The 21461-nt window shown below is 40.3% G+C and overlaps 1 protein-coding gene across 2 annotated transcripts; it reads right to left on the bottom strand.

The window, feature by feature from the left end:
* Positions 1–3301: 3301 nt before the first annotated feature.
* On the bottom strand, positions 3302–21076 carry SNX20 (sorting nexin 20). 2 transcript variants are annotated; one of them, XM_075161173.1, is made up of 5 exons: positions 20307–21076; positions 14841–15190; positions 12613–12790; positions 10808–10959; positions 3302–8247 (listed from the first exon to the last, which is right to left on the bottom strand). In XM_075161173.1, the coding sequence occupies exons 3-5, from the start codon at positions 12776–12778 to the stop codon at positions 7579–7581; spliced, it is 987 nt and encodes a 328-aa protein (XP_075017274.1). In that variant the 5' UTR covers positions 12779–12790; positions 14841–15190; positions 20307–21076; the 3' UTR covers positions 3302–7578. The 2 variants fall into 2 exon arrangements, with proteins under 2 accessions (XP_075017274.1, XP_075017275.1); XM_075161174.1 differs by having other exon boundaries at positions 14841–14964.
* Between the last annotated feature and the right edge of the window lie 385 nt (positions 21077–21461).

Raw genomic sequence — 21461 nt, 5'->3', positions numbered from 1 at the left:
CCTAAGCACTTTTAAAAGCGGCAGCCTCTGCAGAAACCTTTTGGAAAAAAAAATATCTTGATGCAGGGGGAGGCTGCTTTCAAACTTGGTCTGTAGGTGGCACTCAGTGGGGGGAGAAGCCAGTCTCCAAATCCAGGCCATCCCAGCAACTTGATAAAAATCACTACCATGACTCAGGGAACTGTAGGCCTATGCTAGCCAAATCTGCTGTGTCTTTCAGGGGCTGCTTCCAAGAGCATTTCTGTTTTGTTACTTAAAGCACAAATAAAGGAGATGACTGGCAACTACAACCCAGGTTTAGTCATTATGTCTTCTCCTTCTGTATTATCAACAAGGTGACAAAGCTCAAAATCAAACATGTATATGTATAGTGTTTGGGGTATATTTATGCCTTTATATAATTAAATTAATGGAGCTTTAAAATATTTTATAGTAGTTGGATTCAAAACAGGATCGGCTCTCGTTTTCACACTTGGGAGCGCTGCTATCTAAAATGGAGTCAATAAGCTTTCCCCGGCACTGTTCAGAAGGCATTATGGGTCCATTTATTTTTACTTCCCTCCCCCCATTATTTGATAGCTCTTTTAAGAGTTGTGAGTTTTACTTGCTTCCTTTTGATCAGAACGAAAAGGTACTGTAGGAACTGAGACGCTGCAGTGACTCTGGCTTTGAACTCACCAGGTCTAAAAGCCTGCAAGAACATTTTCTCTTTCAGCTTTCTAGCCAGCTCATAGAGCTGGCTGATAAAGGGGTACGTTAAATTGTCCTGAAGGACAACTAGAAAGCTAGGCGCTACAGTCTGAACTCACAATGGAATTGAGAGATATATATATTTAGCTTAATCATATTAAAATTTAAATGTTAGACTTTAGAGTAGATTTTTTAAAAAAAATTCAAGTCATTAAATCCTTTTTGTTAAAAAAAAAAAAGTTTATTTTCCATTCACTTCAGCTTGTGGGGGTCCTGAGCTCCTGCAAATGCTGCAGCTCCATCTAGTGGCACTGCTGCCAGTGTCAGGCGGAGCCAAATCTTTTAGAAATGCTAATAACGAAGAAAAATATTAGGATTTAAATTCTGTATTTTCAGTAAAATTCTTTAAGATTTCCTTTCAGTTATCACAGTTAGAGTCTACTCTAGCGCTGTCTGGAATGAAACTATATTTAAATTACACTAGTTTAGAGAGATGAGTGTACGAAGATCCATACAGTCTATTTCTCTTCAGTATTTTTCTTACCTGAATAATCACAGACTTACAGATGTATTCCTATTTCTAATAAAAGAAGGAAGTATGTTTAAAACTATGTATGTATATATAACCATGTGGTACTTGTAAAAGTAGCTTTGATCCGAATTTCTTAAACCACCTGGCAAACATTTATTAAGCATCAAAACATTCAAATTTGTTTGCTCTGTCCACTCATATCAATCCATCTGTCCATCCACCCATCCATCATGTATAGAGATTGTGCATGATCATATAGACAGTAGACTTTATTCTGCTCTCAATTACATTATAACTTTATTTATTTCAGTGTAGTTACTCTCAACTCTCACTGGTCTGACATGAAAATTAGTGTCTTGTGTATCCGTATATGGAGCAAATATATACTCACAAAGTGTGATGAACATATGTTGTAATGTGATCTTAATGTAAATAGGTTGGTTCTTTGGGGTTCTCACCTCATCCAGATGGGAACTGACATCCAGTATTTTACACCATTACAACTGTGTTTAGTTTTTCAACACATCTTGCTCCTGCCTTTGATCTAATTAGAAAATAAACATTCTTGATTTGATTTGCTCAGCTGCTGTCTGAGCCACAAAACCTAGATTTCATCTTGTGTCCTGAACTCAACTCCCACGCTGCTTGTACAAATCTGTTGAATTCAATAAATGTATTTAGCCTTATTAAGATTCAGGAAAGCAAATATTATCCTCCAGTGATGCAGCAGATAACAGGAGTTAATAACAAGTATGTGATAAAGATCACAGGATTCCCTGTAAACAAGATGCTGCGTTGCACAGAGAGCATCTTGTCTGCATATGTTTCATAAGTAACTAGGCATCCTCATGGGCTTCTTTAGTTATTTTAGAAAGTTGTGTAAACAGTATTATCTACTTAATGCCCCAAATGAGATAATAATTGATATGGAAGTGGGGCAAAGCTCAATAGATCGTGATACAACTCTCCATGGACTCTTGGAGATGATCTGCCTAGATTTTATTTGAATTTTCTTCCAGCTTGTATGTATGCAGCCCGTGGTTTGTTAGACATGCTAGACAGATGTTGGTTGGACAATATTTTCTTTTTTTGACCTTTTTTTCTGGAAAAAAATTAAATGTGAATTTATACTTGGATTTTTATGTGTTGTAGGTATACTTCAGAGGTGTCAATGACAACGTGAGGAGTAAGATCATACTGAAAAGCTCTGATGATTGTGTGCTGTTGTTGAGAAAAGTGGGTAATAACAGATTGCTAGCATATATGGTACTCTGCAGTGGTTGCGTGATTCTTCTTGTTTAGACTACAAGAGCAGTGGAAAGAAATACCGGAGTTCTAAGAAATGTTTAAAACTGAAAGAATGTATTTGAAAATATTTTTCTGTTCCTTCTTGTGGAAAATGATATTGAAGCCTGGAGATTTTTTAATATATTCTAAAAATCTCTTATGTGAGTCTTTCTGCTTTGTTATTTTTATAAAGTAGTGGTTAAAATATTTTCCCTATTCAACCACTTATTAGTTCTTCAAATATATTAATTAGTCAGACTTACTCAACTGTTTTCTCTTCCATAGACATCACATGCAATTATCTCAGGTGATATGATATCAGGCAAAAATTAATCTGTGTTGCAGTTGTCTGTACAAGATGAACTTAAGAATACGCAACCGTGACGTGTCTCTGTTTTGCAGAGCTGTGGTGCCAGTTGTGCTTAACTCTTTCCCCAGACAGTCAGTGTGGTCTCCAGACCACTGTATTAGACTTCGGGAAAAATCACTTCTCTTATTTGTACCACAATTCCCCCAGCTGTAAAATGGGGAAAATGATACATTGGAATGTACTGATAAAGTATAAGTAAAACATAGCTTTATAAAAGATGGCAAAGCAATATTGGTATTCAAAAGAAATCTGAGATTTGATTAGACTTGATCTAGGTCACTCAGTGGGCTTGTGACGTTGCCAGGAGCAGAGCTTGGGTCTCCAGACATTCTGTCTGTTGACTCCAGCTGCCTTCCAGGTACGGAGAATGGCTGATGAATGTTAATAATGCAAACAGGACAAACGCCAGCAACTGCTCATTTCCATTTATTTTATTAAATCAAAGAAATTTTTTGTAAAAAGCACACATTGTTTTGGGAGACAGGAAATGGATGAAATGGATTTATTTATAAAACAGGCTTTTGTCACTCAAATATTGTACAGCAAAGAAGAGTGGAAGTAAAATGGGTGTCTGGAAGCAGGAACCACCTGCTTACTTAATTTATGTTCTGTTCTTGCATATGTGGTAGTGCCAGAGTTTTCTTCTTCCAAAATAGCTTCACTGATGCAGTGCTATTCACTTTTGCTTGCCCGGCACCTGGAGAAGTGGGATGTCTACTCTGGGAACAGCATGCAAACCCCATGGAGAGTGCACAAGGATTTTAGTCATTGTTTTCTCCAATGGCTTCTTAACAAGAGTTAAGGAAGGGCAATAGATAAGCAAGACAGGTAGATGTGGATGAAAATGTTAGCTATTTCCTTTCTGAGCCATTCTTAAAACATTATTCAGAGGAAAAACAAGATGCAGTGGCAGGTGGAGAGCACCCATTTAATTTTTATACATCTTATGAAAAAGCCAGGACAGGTTCAATTAATGAATGGAGGCTCTGCAGCCACTACCGTATCCCTGCACCGGGCAATGTTAATCGGGAAGGAGACTAATCTTCTCTGACTTCCTGCAGGACATTTGCCCTACCTGGCTACATGATTTTAACTGTGGAAGATAAAGTCGCATGTACAGGCAGAGGGAACCCGCTCCTTGCAGGCTGTCATTCCAAGTGGAAGATAGTAGGGTCAGTATGGAAGCTCGAATGCCATTACCTTTTAGTTTAGTAACATGTAACTGCTGAATACTCACTTTGCTGTAAAAATCAAGTGAAAAAGAATATGCAGAAGTTGACTTTTGAAATGTGAGTAAATGAAAGCAGAATTCTTTTGGCAAGTCCAACCAGTCTCTGAGAGCACACAGCTAAGAAATCAGAACTGGCTGATTGCCTATGGAGCTGATGAGCCAGCATGGTCTCACTACAGTCCAGTGCAATAAATAGATAATTTTGTAACTTCTCTGGTGTATAAGGAAAGTAACGCCTGATTCTAAAATAAGACTGCAATAGTAAGAAACTATGCAATCAACAATAAGCACACAGGTTTGGCAACTTACTGCCTCCAAGTTCTCTTCCATTTGAAGATATCTTCAAGAAATGAAATAGGCTTGTATAAAAATTACCTCCATCCCAATGCACCTTTCTAAGTTAAATGTTGGAGTTATCTTACTTGGTCAAGTTTCACAGCTTTTCTATTCAGTGAGTACTGAAAACCTGAATGAGGAAACTTTACTGGGGAAGTACTGGGTGAGGAAATAGGGGCACAGAGTTAAGTTACTTATGCAAAGTTCAGACCAAGTCTGTGGCAGAGCTCCAGGTGAAATCCAGGCTCCGTGGGTCCCCATTCATTGCCATGACAGTACGAGCTTTCTCTTTCCAAGGATTTTCAATGTCATCTCTGAAGAGATTAATAAATCCGAAGGTCACAGGCTCTGCAGTTGTTGGGAGGGAATACATATATGATTTTCTTGGGGAAGGCTGAATCATTGGGGGAGATTTTATTTTTGTTGTATTCTAATAGTAATGAAATCCCAAACTGATTTTATGAACACTACACTTTGATGACACATGCTGTAGGCTCTGCGGATTCATATGTGAAGTGGCTTGACTGGAAGTCTCAATGCAGCATAAATTGAAATCAGCCCTTTGAGTAAGGCAGATGGTATGGTCTTCCTGGGTAGCTCTGAAGATGTTGTGGCTGACTGGTTGTCATAGATGCCCCACTGAAAAGGCTCTCCATTAAAGAAGTTCAGCATGAGGGAATTATCCAACAGACACATTGTTCTTTCTTCACACCTTTCCTGTATTTATTTAGTTCATTTTCCCCCATAATACAAGGAGAATGACCTCTGCCTTCTGGTGGATAGGGACAAAGTGACTTATTCTAGGACCCTTTTGCTGACAAAACTCTGCTAGTACATTATATGGAAAAGCATTCTCAGAAGAAATTTGGCTTATACCAACAAAATGGGGGGTGGGTGTGTGTGTTTGGCACTGTTTATTTTAGTGCCTTTTGAATGATGCAAATTTTTCTCTTGGCCAAATAGCACCTTCTCATATTCCTAACATGCACTGCCATGCCAACAAAAATTGGTTAGCTTTGGATCAGTTAATCTTTCAGATTTCCACCTTTCAGAGGTGGAAAGTTATAGCATTACCACAAGTAAAGGTTAAGTAAGATCTCTTTGATGTGCCGCTTTCGTGGTACTTGTCCTTGCTAGACAGCATGTCCTTATGGACACTCTATCTCGTAGTCAGCTCTAGGGTGAGGGTCTGGGACGCAATTAGCTACTCACGTACAGTCCCTTAAGAACCTGAGGAGAATCCAAGGCAGTTGTGCCTGGGACACTGCACACAATGAGGGGAGGGAGCAAAAGGGGAGAAATTATTTTTCCCTATTCTTTTGGTCTTTCAGCACAAACTGCTGTGGAGATAGAGCAGTGTGATGGCCATGCTTTCTTTCTGCCTTAACTCCAAGTTGCCTGAGTGTGATGCAGACCCCAGACATGCTTTCTTCTTTGCCACCTTGTTACTGATTCAGACGTGATCCTCTAAGAAGGTGTTACCTTTGATCCATTTTAACTGTCCTGCAATATGGTATGTCGTGGGAAGATTAGTCCTTAAGTCTCTTACTTAATTACTCTTAATTCTCTTACTTCTGGTATAACTAGAAAAAAAAAATTGTCAAATAACAAATAATTCACATATTTTGAGTTTATTGCCTAGCTGTTAATAGCTATTTAAAGTATTAACTTTCCCCCCTAGACATTCCTATTATTCTGTATTTTTTCCGAGCCATACTTCCTGTAACAATGCGCAGTAATGTTTTTCAGGTTCAGTGCACTTTCAATTACCTGATTCTTTTATGTGTCTGGGAGGTAAGTTAATACAGTTATTCCTAATTTATAGACAGTGTCATTGTGGTGCATGTAGTATCTGTACCTGGAGTACAGCCCTGAAAGTACTCAGTGGACTATGTTCAGCAGAGAATAATGACCCATGCTAGCATGACATGTTAATTACAATATTTATGAGACTTAATTTACCAGATTATTAAAATAAGTGTATGGGAGAGATAATAGACTTGAGGGAAATTACAGAAGCAGGTAAATAGAGACTTTTTCAGCTCTTAGGAAGCTTTCACAGGAGCATTAGGGCCAAGACAACCTTAGTATTTGTATATGTGGATTGGATCCCTGAAAGAATTAGCTGTAATATCGCACTGCTACCAAGATGGTATTTGCATGGTGTACCAGGCTGTAAAACTAAGGCAACGCCCAATTTACATAAACCTCTGAAAGGCAACAGGGAAGCACATGCTTAACACAGACTGTCTGTTAACCATGTGTCTCACAGCTTGATAATCAGAATTAAACGCTAGCATTATATTAGCCAGATGTTCTCCTCAACAGCACCCTTCTGTGGTTCCTTTCTATTATGTATGTAGCGCACATGGTATGAATTTTCTACCCTGGTCAGAGCTGTACTTAAAGATCACCCCAAACAAGAATGTGCCTTCAATGCAAGTCATAAAACTGTATCAGCTACAAAAGGGAAATGAAGCATATTCCCTCATCTCTGATGCAATGCTCATTGCTTGTATTTTTTGCTCCTACCAATGCTGATTGTAAACCTTCCGCCAGGTCCTCCCACCCACAGCAGCTGACTTCAGTGGGAACAGGACCGATCCCATTATTCTCAGAAATGGCAAGTGTAGTTTGACCAAGCTTCAGGTGGAGGAGTAAAAAACTACATTCAGTGTTTGAAGATGCATCCTTTAGATTGCATCAACTTTGCAATCCTTTAGATTGCATCCTTTCTCTTCTTGAAAGGAAGTAGTTTCCACATGAGCAAGCAATGCCTCTGATTCTTCAGATTCTTAAGTGCTTTATTCATTGTATTTTCCTATTCTGACTTTTCACACGAAATAGGCTATGTCCAAAGTAAGCAAATCATAAATGATTTGTTGTTGCAGATTTCTTTCCAAAAACCTTAATAAGCTTAGGTGCTCCTCACATCTGTAGAGTAAATATAGTATTTTCCAACATAAATGTTAATGTCCCTTTTGAGCATGAAAGATATTTAATTTAATTTTTTTCTATTAATATGAATTTATGTTAGCCAAACAGGTAATTTCTGGTTCTTACTCTTTCAAGAGTTTGTGTTCGGGAAAAGGACCTGACAGCTTTGTTCTTTAATGAAATTGTTTCTTGTGTTCATTGTACATACTCCCGAACTGCAAGTTCTTTGAGGGTAAAAACCCGTATGGGATCTTTTTTTGCCTTCCATTCCTCCAGTTTTTCTTGCAATGACAGAAAATCCTTGCCAAGTTCATATGCCAAAGTGATCATTGTTTCTAACAATGGAATATAATACCTGTGGCTAGTATGCATATGAAGGCGTGATAGAGCTTTTTCTCCGTATTCAAAGGCACTTGCTGGGTTTTCCAGGTCCTTGTGGCACACCACGATAGCACAGAGAGTAGGGACAATTGAGACAGGGTTGCCTCTCGTCAGCCTTTCCTGCAGACCAATGACTTCTAAAAGGATTTCCAAAGCTTTGGTGTACTGGCCACCCCGCAGGCAACCATATGCTTCCTGAAGCTCCGGCCTTGTTAAAAAGTCAATAAATTTTTTTGATCTTTGGATATATTTCATAGCATATAGAATTCTCAGGTAGTCCTTGAAGGCTAATTTTCTCTCATTTATTATTTCTTCTGTGAAGTTTCCTGTTAGAGTTTTTTTGGGAAAGCTCACATCTTCCATTTCTTCACTAAACTCCTCCAGCAGACTTCTGTGCAGTTTCTCAAAATCTGAATAACGCCGTTCAATTACAGACTTGTTGCTGTCAAAACTCCCTGTTTGCAAAATGATGATTTTATACATCTAAACATAATAAAACAGAAAAATAAGCATGAGAAGGATCACTCTAACCTCAGTGCAGCCAGATTTTGTCTGTTATTGCTTTGAAAAGACTTTGTGCTTGTATATTCCACGAGCCGAAACCTTCCTGCACCAATTTTATGTGTGTAATCTTGTATATTCCTATGGCTCATAGCAGTGCTGCTAAATTAGTTGCTGCCTGAGATTATGGTGCATGCTCAGTCTAGGCCTGATCTTTGAAATCTGCAGCCATCAAATTAGTAATTCCTGCCTCCTGCTGTTTCGGACTTTTGTCACCAGACTTAGCCTTAGCATGTGAGTAAGTTGTAGATAATACATTAACAGATCCCATTCTGCAAGGTGCTGGGAATGGTGAACTAGCAGCAGACTGAAGCACGTAAAATCACTTAAAAAGCATTTCTGTAGCTGTACTTTGTTTATAACAGCCATGGCTGCTGCAATCAATCACCTTCAGTGAACTGAATGGATTTCCCAGACTTAATATTGAATGTAATCTATTTTACATTGCTCGTAATACTCAGAAAATGTTGTTTGTATCAGACATTTCTAGAGATTTGGGGGTGTTATTAATGCTGTGAAAGAAGAGGGAGTATTTGGCAGTAATTTTTGGTCTGTGCAAAAATAAGATGGAGCAACTCCAAAGCCTTTTTTCCCCTCTAAATCATTGTCCTGTTATTCAAACTTACTTGACATATAAATAATGCAAAAAAAAGTGACATTTCTACAAAAATCTGTTTGCTATCCAAAATTCTTCACTAACGGCTAACAGCAACGCTGTCCCACATTAACAGTACTCAAGAGTATGTCTTCCTCAGCTCTTCACTAGCCTCAAAATGACTATAATAAATGTGGTATTAGAAAAATAGCTGCAAAATAAAATTGTATGTTATGTGTTGCACAAATAGATTCTCTTCTGGTCCTGATCCAAGCATAATGATGTTGAAGAAGGGCCAAATCCCTGATGTGTATAAACCAGTGGAGCTCCACTGAGGCCAGCTTAACTGTGTCACTGTACACCAGCTAAGGACAGGGACTGTTGACCTTCCTGGCTTTTGGATGAGGACCATGTTCACATTCAACTTCACCCTGTTCCCATTGAATTACACAGGAACTGGAGCAGTTCTACTCATGCTGGTTGTTTTCTTTGCTGCTGTTGAAGGGTGCAAACCAGTACTAGCACTAGTGTCCGTCTGATTACCTTCCTTGTTTTTCCTTAAAGAGAAATTCTCTCTTTTAATCTTCATAAATGATCTTTACAGGCGCTCCTTGAAAGGTTTCTAAATTTGAGCTGACTTTTCTGATTTCTTTTCATTTGTAAGTACTGTGACATTTTCTTATACTTTGTCCTGCTCCCTGCTGAAAAGTGTATATATGCCTGATGCATATCCAAAATATTCATAAGAGCAATTTTTTAAGCTATCATTTTATCAAGGGCAGTTAAGTAAGTAATTTACATGTACTTGTTTTTTTGTTTGTGGAGTGTGCATGAAAAAGGGAAGAAATACCATCCTTCAAATTGGCTAAATTTTGTTGTAATGTACATCTTTTTGCCTAGGCGTGTAATTTATGACTAAGTTTAACTACTTGCACATACACCGAAATGATACTCTTGTTCTCATACAGTTATACTAAAACAATTTTTAACTATTCAATAAGCTGGATACTATTGAGTGTATGCAAGAATGGCAGCATCTAAGTAGGTGTGTATAGCATGCAACAAGATCTTAGGACAGTCTCCAGAACATTTACCTGCTTCAAACTCTACCAAGCTGCATCACCCAGTATCAGCAACAGTAGTATGATTCTTAGCATTTTTTATCTACAGATATCAGAGGTTGTTGCAAACAAGGAAAACATCCCTATCTGAATTTCACAGGAGTGCTGAAAGAGACTTGCTCTAGATCCTTCCTCCTGAAGGCCAGGAGCAGAATCAGAAATAAAAACCAAGTCTCAGTACTGTGAGTAAAGATACAAAAATCCAACCTGTTCAGTTGCTCCTGTCCCTCATACTCATGTTTTACCTTAAAAATATGACAGAAATATGCCATCTAATGGAGCTCTAGGTAGGAAAGGGGAACGATCCCAAGTGATCTAGCTGGAGGATGTCTTAGACTTTGTCAACATCAAAAATTTTGCACTTGTGGTAACATAGATCTCTGATGTGGAAGTTATACAAATGCAATGCAGCTACTACAGCAGGCTACCTTAGTGGAAGTGTAACTATATTGATATTTTTATATTTGTGTGAATTTCTTTAATGTTGACAAGCCTCTGGGTGTTAAGGATACTCAGGCTACTAATTTACTTGATATCACTTTTCCACTGCTGCAGATTTTGTGAACTGATTGTCAGAGGGTTTTTTCAGGGGCAGATTCCACCAGCTATGTGCATGTGAGAACAGGTTCTACTTGGTATGATCACAGCTTGCAAAACTTGGCCCTCGGTAAGGCTTTCAGGTAGTGAGGCATGCTGTGTGCTGTGCAGAACCCTGTAGAGCGAATAAAAATTAATGATCTTCTTACATATTCATTTCTTAGCTTACCACATATTTAGATAAGTGGTGCTCCACAATTCTGGTTGATGGGATTTCAAAAAGGAGTTTGGCTTGTCTGCACTGGCGTTTTTCATTCCTCCAATATTCCTGAAGCTCCTTAGTGGTCATTGAAGAGTTGGGACTTAGGGATGCATTGGACTCTAAAAACAATGTATTCAGTATTTCAGATTAGAACCTTTGCATTTGGAAAGAAAACTCTTATGCATTTATTGTGAAAGGAGAGCCTACAATTTCTGTTGCTGTAATAGCAAGACCTGAAGAATGATAAAATAAGTGATTTCACTGCTAATAAAGATAGGTCCAGATCCTTTGAGGAAAGCTATTGTAGTGTGAAATTTTGAGACACCAAATTGGCCGCAGAATATGAAGTTACAGAAAAAATATTGACAAGAAGTATTGTATGTCTAGGTTGTAACCGCAGGCACAGTCTGAGCAGGAGGTATGCTTCACCATACCAGAAGTAGCCCTAAGAAACACCGACTCAATCTTCTGAATCAGATGTTTCTCCAGGCTTCTTTGTTGCTAAAAGGAGGAGATAGTACAATGCAGCTGCAAATTCAGACACATATTCAAATACTGACCCTATTCAAATATTGGGTTTGTGCAGTAACAGGTGAAAGCTGAGAAAACATGAATATCCTAACCTTAAAGGAGAAACGTGGATAACCAGCTCAGCCGAAGGAGGAATTCTCACATCCTTTTTTTCTTTTGTAGCTGAACTTGTGCCACAGTTCAGCTACAAATATTTTTATATACCTCCTTCCCTTCCTCTCTCTCCCCCCCGCCAGTCACATACACACACACACGCACAAACACAAACATATATACATATGCATATATAAAAATGTAGGACAGCTGGTTGAAGAGCTTGTTTACAGGGGGATTTGATGTAGCTTTTCAAAAGGGTGATTTCTCTGTCTTTGAAATCTACTGACAACAGTTTTCATCAGGTGGCATATAGCCCAGCGAAGTGGATAAAAGAAATGGAATATTTGTATCTCAGTGGGCACACCAGTCCCAATTCCTATCAATAATGTCTCTGTCAATGCAGTCAGCTGAAGTCAAGTCTGCAATGTATGTAACACAAATGAATGGGAAGATAACGGCTTGATGCAGAAATAGAATTGTAAAGGCACCACAGTACTCTTTCAGTGGCCCCACTTTTACATGTTCTTAATCATTTGGCCATACAGTTTCAATTATCAAGGCCGTTGGGGTTTGGCTCAATGTCTACAAAGGATATATTTCCTACGAGAGATGGTGTTTATGACATCTTTGCAGGCTGAAAATCTTGATGAAATACATATATTTTCGATTATATGTAACATTTTATTTAATAACAGATGACACCAATCTTAGGCACAGTAAAAGTTCAATGCTGCTTCTTCATAAGGCATGTGAGAGACTACTGCTTGAGATTAGCTTCAATCCAGTTCTTGGTGTCCTTGCTGATACTGCCAAGTTCAGATTTTGTGATGTACAGAAAGTGCACTCCCGAGACAGGCCATCTGATGATCACTGTTTTGGTTCCTGGTGTGTAAATTAAATCTGGAATACATTTTAGGCACAAGGGATTTAAAAGCAAAACTCTGTGTGTGTATATACATACCAGGATGTGCATCTGTTTCACTATCGCTACGTTATTACTATGAGTTTAATCAAGGCTTATCTTCAGTGGAGTATAGCAGTGTAAATCTGGACTACTGCTGCAACAAATAAAGCAAAGTTTTTTATATAAAAGATTAAAGGCATAAATAGCTACATGAAAAATAAAATAAAAGGATAGCATCAACCTTGCAGGTCATCTTTTTCTGGGTTTTCTTTTCTCACTTCATATGACATTTCAGCTTTGGGTTGATTTTGTTCTTCATCAGTTGGACTTGTGGTAGATGATGTAGTAATCCTGCTTACAGTTTCCAACAGCTCCCTTTCTGCTGTGCAGTGTGAGTCTTCGTCCATTGCAAGGTATCACTGAAAGATTACAAAAAATATGATATTTCTTAGTAGCATGCCTTTAGAGGATCCAGTCTGGTAATCTTTGTTATTGACCTACTCATTGTTCTCTGTGAACTTGTATGAGGGCAACTGTAGTTTCATAAAAACTAAATATCTATGTAGCTACCAGTGGAGAACCATTCCTATTACTATTACCACTGAAAGTGTTTGGGTATCTTTTTGGCAGATTAAAATCAAACATGAAAACTGTAAGAAGTTATGTTGAATAAGATTAGGTGGGGAACTCCATTCTTATCTATGAGAATTTTGTCATAAACTTCGGTGGGGGCAGATTTTTTCTCCATGTATTTTGCCCTCAAGCTTGCAAGTATGAGTTCAGATGACCTAAAATCTTGTAGATAAAATTAGTATAACTAGCAGCCTAGCTCTCTTGTACTGCTAGAATTTACTGTTCTCAAGACTCCAAAACTTGCCATCTCTTCTTAATCACAACCTGTAGGGCAAAATGGGCGATATCTAAAATAGTATAATACTTTTGTCATATTTCACAGTTTCAAGTTCTCTCCAGGGACTTGGCTCTGTACTGTGAGAACAAAACAACTGAATCCAACAAAGGCTAAGTGGAAGGAGAACTGAGTTTTCTAATTCTTATACAGAAGCATTCTGCCTTTACTTGTCCTTTTAACCCATATACTGTGCTTGTAGTAGATCTGTATGCCTGTTCTGCTATGACTACTATTTTACCACATACTGGTAAAATGCCTAACACAATATACTCCTACTCCATAGACCAGATTGGCGATTCTGTCGCATAAATGTCTCCCCAGGATGTTTTTTTTAAAAAAAACCTACCTGTTACATCATTGTGTTATACTAGCAGTTGAAAAAGTTCTAAGAGCATCCTAACAACTTTGCCAGGGTGCTGTGTTCTGTTAGTTAACATGAGAGAAGTGTTGCTTGCAACTCAGCCAACGGGTGAAAATCAAATAACATAAAAACCTACTTTAAAAAAAAACAAGTCTCCCTGCTACGAATGTAAAAATAATACCCAAGCAGTGGTTGTTAAGTAATGAGAGGGTTTAGGACAGGGATGTTACTACATATCATTCAGCCTCCACTTGTCTACCACAGTTATGCAATGCTGCATACAGAGGTGAGGAAACTCCTTCAGCAGAACTATTGATTCCTGGCAAACTGTGAGGCTATAAAAAGAAAAGCAATTACTTTCCTCACTGAAAATAATGGAAGTGCAAACCACTTTCCTCTACCAGAAACCCTTCCTTTGCCTGACTTGGATAAGCAAGTACATACATGTTATCATCCTCCTTAACAAAAGCATCATGGAAGCCCTTATTTTTGGACTTCGGATGAGGAGGTGAAAGTTCTCACTGTTCTTCTAGTCCTCCTTAAGATCTGCTTTTTGATCATGAATAGTAGCCACCTACGTATTGTCTATTGCTCTTTGAAAATCATGACAGTTTATCCCAAGAGCATAAACTTGCAAATATTTGTTTTTAATGTAAAGATAATCTCAAATATACTAGATTAAATGAGGAATCTGAAAATGGACGAACAAATTTAAACGACAACTTTTTTCTTCGTTGGGATTTGGTATAACCTTATAAGCAAAATTGTATTTATATTCAAGATATATATCTTTACAGCTGTATAACTTTATATACATAAAATATGTATATATAAAAAAATACCACTTTAAAACATGATTTACCAGAGAAACACAACACACTTGTAAACCGAAGAATGCAGAAGTGAACATTACGATATACAAGCCTTCTGCCTTGAATACATCTGCCTTGAAAAGTCTCTGTACTTCATATAAACAGTTTCATTTTCACAGCTAAAAATCATTGTAAGCTCTTTTTACTAAGCTACTATTTATTTTTACATATTAAAAAAATCCAAACCAATACAAAAAACCTGTAATAAATTACACAATTTTTCTTTGAACAGACACTCATCCTGTTCCGTTTCAGGGTAAATGCCACTCCAACTGCTTCACTGAGTTGTAAGTAATGCTAGAACCCGAAGTGCACAGAATACTCACCTGGAAACTGCTGAAGAGCTTTTAGTTGTGGTGCATGTGTAGTCTGTACGAAGTCATGAAAAGCCTGCTTCGCATTTTCAAAACGCCGAAAAATATGTCTGTGTTTCCTTCTAACAGGCACATTCTGTGTTTTATAAAAAGGAAGGAAGAAGCCTTGATTAAATCAGACTTCCTCGTCCAATTGGCGCACTGGTTCAGTGCTGGCTGATTACGCATGACATTTCCTATCTGCCTCGAACAGCCCTTGTGCTGTCTGCAGGCGAGGCCGGCCTGTTGGCCGCAGCACAGCTCCAGCAGCAAGGGCAGGTTTGCAAACCCGAGTGTCAGGATTACAGGTGCAAACACAAAGTCTGGCAGAGGAAAGAGTTCAATGGTAAACGCAATTACAAAACCAATGAAAACTCTGCATGCATTTCTGAAACCAGAAAAACACACTTAGCAAAAGAGAGATTAGGAAAAAAGAGCCAAATACGTAAATGTACTTACGTGGAAAAATATGCCCCTTGGGACATCTTTAAAATACAGACTTAACACCCAGTTCAGAAAAGAAAATGCAGATGGTACTACAATAAATAGCCTCACTCTATGTAAACTTGCACTTCTGGCAGAAATCCCAATTCTGCAGAGTGCTGAAACGTATGATTAATTTCAAATATCTGCTTAATTAAAGTTCAAAAAGGAGCATTATCATATCTGACATGACTACTAAACTTGAAATGGGCTTATGCGTGTGCCTAAAATTAATCCTGTGCTTAAATACTTTGTTGAACTCAAGACCAAGTGAAGAAGAATGATGCATTAATCCACATGTCCTTTGGCCCAGATGCTTCCTTTTGCAGTTCATGTCACTTTGAAAATTTGCTTTAAAGCATCAGGATAGCTATTTCTGGGGTAAATAATATGGATGCTATCTTTTTTTAGTAATGTAAGTTTCCCCATTGCCAAAGCTTCCCCATTGCCAAAGCTCACTCACTGAAAAACCAAGTGATTTTAATGCAGCACAAATGTGGGAGGCAAACACCCAAAGGATCCTGCCCCACACATTCCTTTAGAACAAACAATTTTAAATAATGTAAAACCAGGGCCATAAACTGGTAATGCTTCTCTTCTGCTTTATTTGCAACATAAAACAATGCCAACTTTAACTTGGACTCAGTCTAAATGTAGAAGTTTTGCCAAAATAGCTGTCAGAATGATGAAAAATCGCTCCCATGCAGCTACAGCCATACTGGCAAAAGCCCTAGCGTAGATGCCGTTATATTGGCAGTCCCTTAGCCAGTTTAGCATGTTCCATGCGGAAAGTGATTTAAGTTACACCAGAAAAGAAATCTGTGCTTGCCAATACAGCTCTAAGGTGTAGCTATACCAGCCAACTCTTTTAAGTGTATACAAGGCATGGGTTTCTGGCGCAAGTCTCATTCCTTTAAAGTTAGATTTATGGGTTTGGTTACAATTGTGAGCAAAAACCAAGGGGGATTTCAGTGCATTTCACTCACGCTGACAGTTCACAGATGTATCTAAGCTTTGCATTCTGAATCTGTTAATTTATGTATTGCCAAAAAGCAATGTATTATTTTGTGATGCTTTGTGCTATTGTCCTGCTTTTGATAAAGCTAAAAGAAAAGAGGAAAGTATATTTTTCAGTATATTAAGTATGTCTTCTACTTTCAATTATTTCAGAATAAGTAAGTTCTACTCAAATTAACCTGGATGATTAAAAAAAAGTGAAAGCTGTTATTATGAGCATGTCTGACTGATATGAAATAATTTACAAATCAAGGGTGTTCTGCAAGAATTCTACCTGCCTCAGTAGAGCCAGCTGTTATGGTCACAGCCGGTTCCTGAACGGGTTCCTCATGCCCAGGAGCCGTGACATCCACAGCGGGTTTAGCAGGCTGCTCCTCCTCATCCTGCTCCCACGAGCTTGGGTTTGGTCCAGACAGTCCCTGGCCCTTCACTGGGACCCAGTGTTGTTAGTCTGGCAGCAATGTACTTTCCTAAATGTCTGTTTGATTAGCAGTGGGAGATGTCGGTGCCATTGGCAGTGGGCACTGTTGGCTCTGTCGGCACAGTGGACGCCGTTTGGCAGTGGGCACTGTTGGCGCCCTTGGCATCATCGGCTCCGTTGGCAGTGGGTGCCCCTGGTGCTGTTGCCGCCTCGGCAGTGCGTGCCGTCCGCGCCGTCAGCAGTGGGTGCCGTCAACACCATCGGCAGTGGGCGCTGGTGTGGTGGCGGTGGGTGCTGTCGGCAGTGGGCGCTGTTGGCGCCATCGGCGCAGTGGGTGCCATTGGCAGCGGGCGCCGTTGGCAGTGGGCGCCATCGCCGCCACTGGCAGTGGGTGCTGGTGGCGCAGTGGGCGCCGTCGGTGCAGTGGGCACCGGTGGCAGTGGCTGCCGTCGGCTCCGTCAGCAGTGGGCTACAGTCTACAGTGTACAGTGATGGTTGCTAGCAGAATGCATAACTAGTACCTTTCTTTTTATATTCTCAGTTCCATTTCCAACAGTCAAATACTGTGTAAAGAGCTAAGCAGTAGAAAAGGCGAATTTTCACAATGGCAGCATACCATTCTGAGAGATGGGCAAGCGTGCATCAATTTATCTGACTATTCATAAAACTGTGGTAAATTTTAATGGAAATGCATGTTCTGTCATAATCAGTAATGGAAAAGGGATCCTCATGCACTGCCTCATTCAGAGTTTGTATTCTGTGAAAGCACTGACTTTGTCTGCCATAAAGAGCACAGTGTTAAAATGCATCTACCAAGGGATATGGAAAAAGAGTGCTCTGCAATAACATAGGAGCATGGCAAGGTTAAAATCGTAACACTGCAGTGCATAAAAGTGGTTGTCATAGGAGTTAGGTCCTCCATACTGATTTAAGGTGAAAAGACTCATTTTGGAAAGACTAACCTGAAAGTTTATGTCCAAAACTTGGTAACTAGCCACTAGATGAGCTAACCTTGCGATGCCATGTTAAGGATGCCTGTATTGAAAGACCATGTTTGTGCTTTTGATAGTTAAAAAAACAGAAGGGACTGCTGCGATAGTGTAAAACATCCTGCCTGATTTATACCCTGATTTGGACAGTTCACATTTTCCCAAACAGATAGAACACATAAACCCAGACAGACACAATATTTAACCATAGAATACAAAGTTGGTATCAGCTTCAAAAATTGTGAGATAAACCAATGTTATATAAAAATTGCAGTTTACTGCCAAATTTTATCGGCATTCTATTATAGGCACAGCAAGGTCTTATTCTTGTTAAAGAATGTGGCTGTAATATCCCTGTTACAAAATACTCTTCAGCTTCTGTCCTAAGAAATACAGCTTCAGGCAACCTCATAGAGTCTGTGCTGGTTTTCCCTCTCAGGCCCCAAACTATGTAACGAAACCTTATTTATTTTACCGAATCATTCATTAGAACTGTAGACAATGGGAAAAAACAAGAGGAGGCAGAAATACCTAACATATTTATTCAAGTCCCCTTTTGTCACATAACTAATATTTAGAAAGTGCTGTAATGTTGTCTTTGATGCTTCTACGAGAACCTTTCCTCTCTTTTTTTAATGCAGTGGATAAATACCTACCATTTCCCTGTCTGAAGTAGCAGAAAAATTCAGCTGTTCTGCATGAATATTCTGCAGTTTTGGGGTGATGCTGTGATAAATGAATACTATACTCCTGGCAGAGCACAAAATTCTGTTCCATGCTATTTATATAAAGTTTAATTGTGCAGTGTTGTGTCATTTGAAAGTGGAATTTGTTTACCATACTTCATGATTACAAAACATGTCTCTTTTAACAAGAGTGTGGTTTAAAGAAATAATTTGCCGTTCAATGGCAAACATCTTGTGCCGGTGTTACTGACAGGGTTTTCAACATGAAAGAAACGTAACAGGCCCATTTTACACTGCCAAAGCCCTGTTATCACTTTACAACTCCTTTATACTTCTAAACAGAGTAAACAACAGGCTTGGCCTGCCTTTCATCTGTGGTCTGTCAGTGACACAGAGCTGTAATGCAAGCCCAGTGGGTCGATAGGATATCAACTTGGGTTAAATTTCACAAGCACTATTCTGTCTATAGAATGACAGGCTTTCTGAATGGTCTATGTTGGTCACTTTTCCTGCTGAAATAATAGAGGGTTAAGTACATAATTGCATGGACTAGAGAAATATTTTTAAATGTTTGGTTTTGAGTGATTAGGTATACCGCATGTAGTCATTCCTATCTAGTATTTTGATACTTTATTCTTATAATGCGTCTGTCCCCTTTTCTTCTCAATTATAATTACGGTGTACTTAGGCTAATAGTCACGTTCCACGTGTAATTTATTTATACCCAAAACGTAAACATAATGAAATTTGGGATAACAGGATTTATAGCAGACACGCTAATGCATTTTGTAGTAGCATAAAAGGCAGCTCTACAAATGGAGGAAAATGCAGCTGCTGTGCATAGATAGCCACCTTGAGGATTAGCAGAGCATAACTTGGGTTTGCCGTGTGCCCTTCTGCAAAATGAAGACATGAAATGCATAAATCTTAGTATCTTTTCACTGCTATTTGTTCTTTAAAAATTAAGTTTATTAGTTTAAAATGTAATTTTGTTCTTAAGTGACTAAATAAAACAAGTAGTGCGAGCGTTCATTCCATAGTAGATGGAATCTCATCGTTTCCTCAGGGGTTTCCAATAAACTGCTGGTTTCTGACACTCGCGCTGTGTCCTTTCCATCTCGCACGTACCCACACTAACAAGAGCCCCTGTCTGCCTTCCCACCTTCCTACCAAAAGCCGTGGTAGTGACCCACATGGCTTCAGAGCTCGGAAGCAGGCCCTCCAGCCCCGGTCCAGGACTGCGCTCGATCTGCTTACTGAGTCTCTCTCTGGATTCTGGAGATCTATAGGGAACAGGATTAATTGGAACAGCCTTTACTTTAGCTGATGTTGAACTGCACGTTACTAGATTACATAAAAACACGTATTAAAGGAATGTTAAAGATGCTAAGAAACTAAGAAAGTTTTTATTTATATGTCAACATTATTGTAACCACCTTAGGTACATGATCATATGCTATTTTTTTCAAAGATGCTTCTTTGCAGGAAGTCCATTTCTAGCAGTACAAAATTTCAGAAGTGTTTTTAAAATTAAATTTAAAGCACCAGTTTAGAATACTATGTGATTAAAAAAATCTTCTCTAAAAATAAATGTTGCCTTCTGGAAATGCTGAATGCCTGAACAGAGCCTTTAAACATAGCTGTCCTGTTGAGCAACTCCCTTCTATTCCTGAGTTAATTCTCTCATCCATTATTTAGGAAGAGCTCACTATATATAAAAACCACTGATGCTAAGTGGATAAAATAGAACAGCATTCAGATGACAGTCACATTCAGAAGTAGGTGGTTAAAGAAGAGCTACATTTGACTTTTATTAAATCAAATATTCAGCAGTATTACTTACATTTCTTGAGAGTAAAAGTATTTCAAAACTGGATATTGAAGCCAGATCAGGTTTGACATTCACGAACAGTCTCTAGGTAACTCTACAGCCGCGTGCTTCATGAGGGACACTTGAAATCACCCCCGAGTTCACTGAGCGGTTGAGAACGCCGTGCATGGGGGACACAGCCCGTGCGCAGCAGCCCCGCAACAACCGCTCTTGCGTCTTCTCGGGCAAACGCGGAAGGCCCGCTACATTCAGTGGGCAGTTTTTGACTTGGAGAGGTTTCTGACTGCAAACCAGGCTGCTGCAAGGTCCCCAGAAGTCTCATTTGTTCCGTCTCCACGTGTTGCCTTGCAGGGCTGCCGGCTCGCCGGGCGGAAGGCGGCGCCGCACGGCACCCGAGAACGCCGACCCCGCGGAACGTCTCCCGACCCGCAGGCCCCGGGCCGCCAGCCGCGCTACGGCCCCAGAACGATACACGGTCGCGGTTCACCCCACGTGAGTGCTAAACCGCTACTGAACGTCCCCCCCGCGCCCCGCCGCTCCCCCGGCACACCGGCCCGAGGCCGCGCTTCGCCGCGAGCCTACAGGCGGGACTGCCGCCCGCCGGGGCGAGCGACGCCCGCTCAGGCCACGGAGCTGGACGCACGTGTGCGCCCTTTCCAGACAGCTGCTCTCGGGCAGCTGAGCCCCCCGGCGGGAGCGGGCCCTGAGGGACGGCACCGGGGGGACAGCACCGGCGCGCAGCCCCTGCGGCCACTCCCGCCCAGGCGGTGGCCGCGCTCGGGGCCCGCTAGCCCTGCCTCCGCCGCCAATGGGGGCATACGCATGCGCCATCAAATCAGCCCCGCCGTAGCTCCCGACGTCCCGCCTTCGCGCTCTGGACGGCCAATCAGAGCCCTCAAGGGCGAGCGTTCCGCCAGCCTCCCCTTTCTGACCTCCCCGCCCCCTCCTCTGCGGCTCATACAATCTTGATGCAGTGGAAACCCCCGGTTCATCTCGTCACCTGGCGGCGCTCTTCGCCAATAGCGCTACGAAGCGGTGGCGCCGGCGAGCTGTGATTGGCTGTGAGAGAGGCCGGGGGATGAGAGGGCGGGGTCGCCGGGGCAGCAGGGAGCGTTTCGCCGGTCGGAGCTGTTGTGACGGCGATGGGGGAGCGGGGAGCGGGTCGGG

The sequence above is a fragment of the Calonectris borealis genome, chromosome 12 (assembly GCF_964195595.1).
Source record: "Calonectris borealis chromosome 12, bCalBor7.hap1.2, whole genome shotgun sequence".
NCBI lineage: Eukaryota > Metazoa > Chordata > Aves > Procellariiformes > Procellariidae > Calonectris > Calonectris borealis.
The sequence above is the reverse complement of the archived record's forward strand: the minus strand, read 5'-3'. Positions and strand labels throughout refer to the sequence as shown.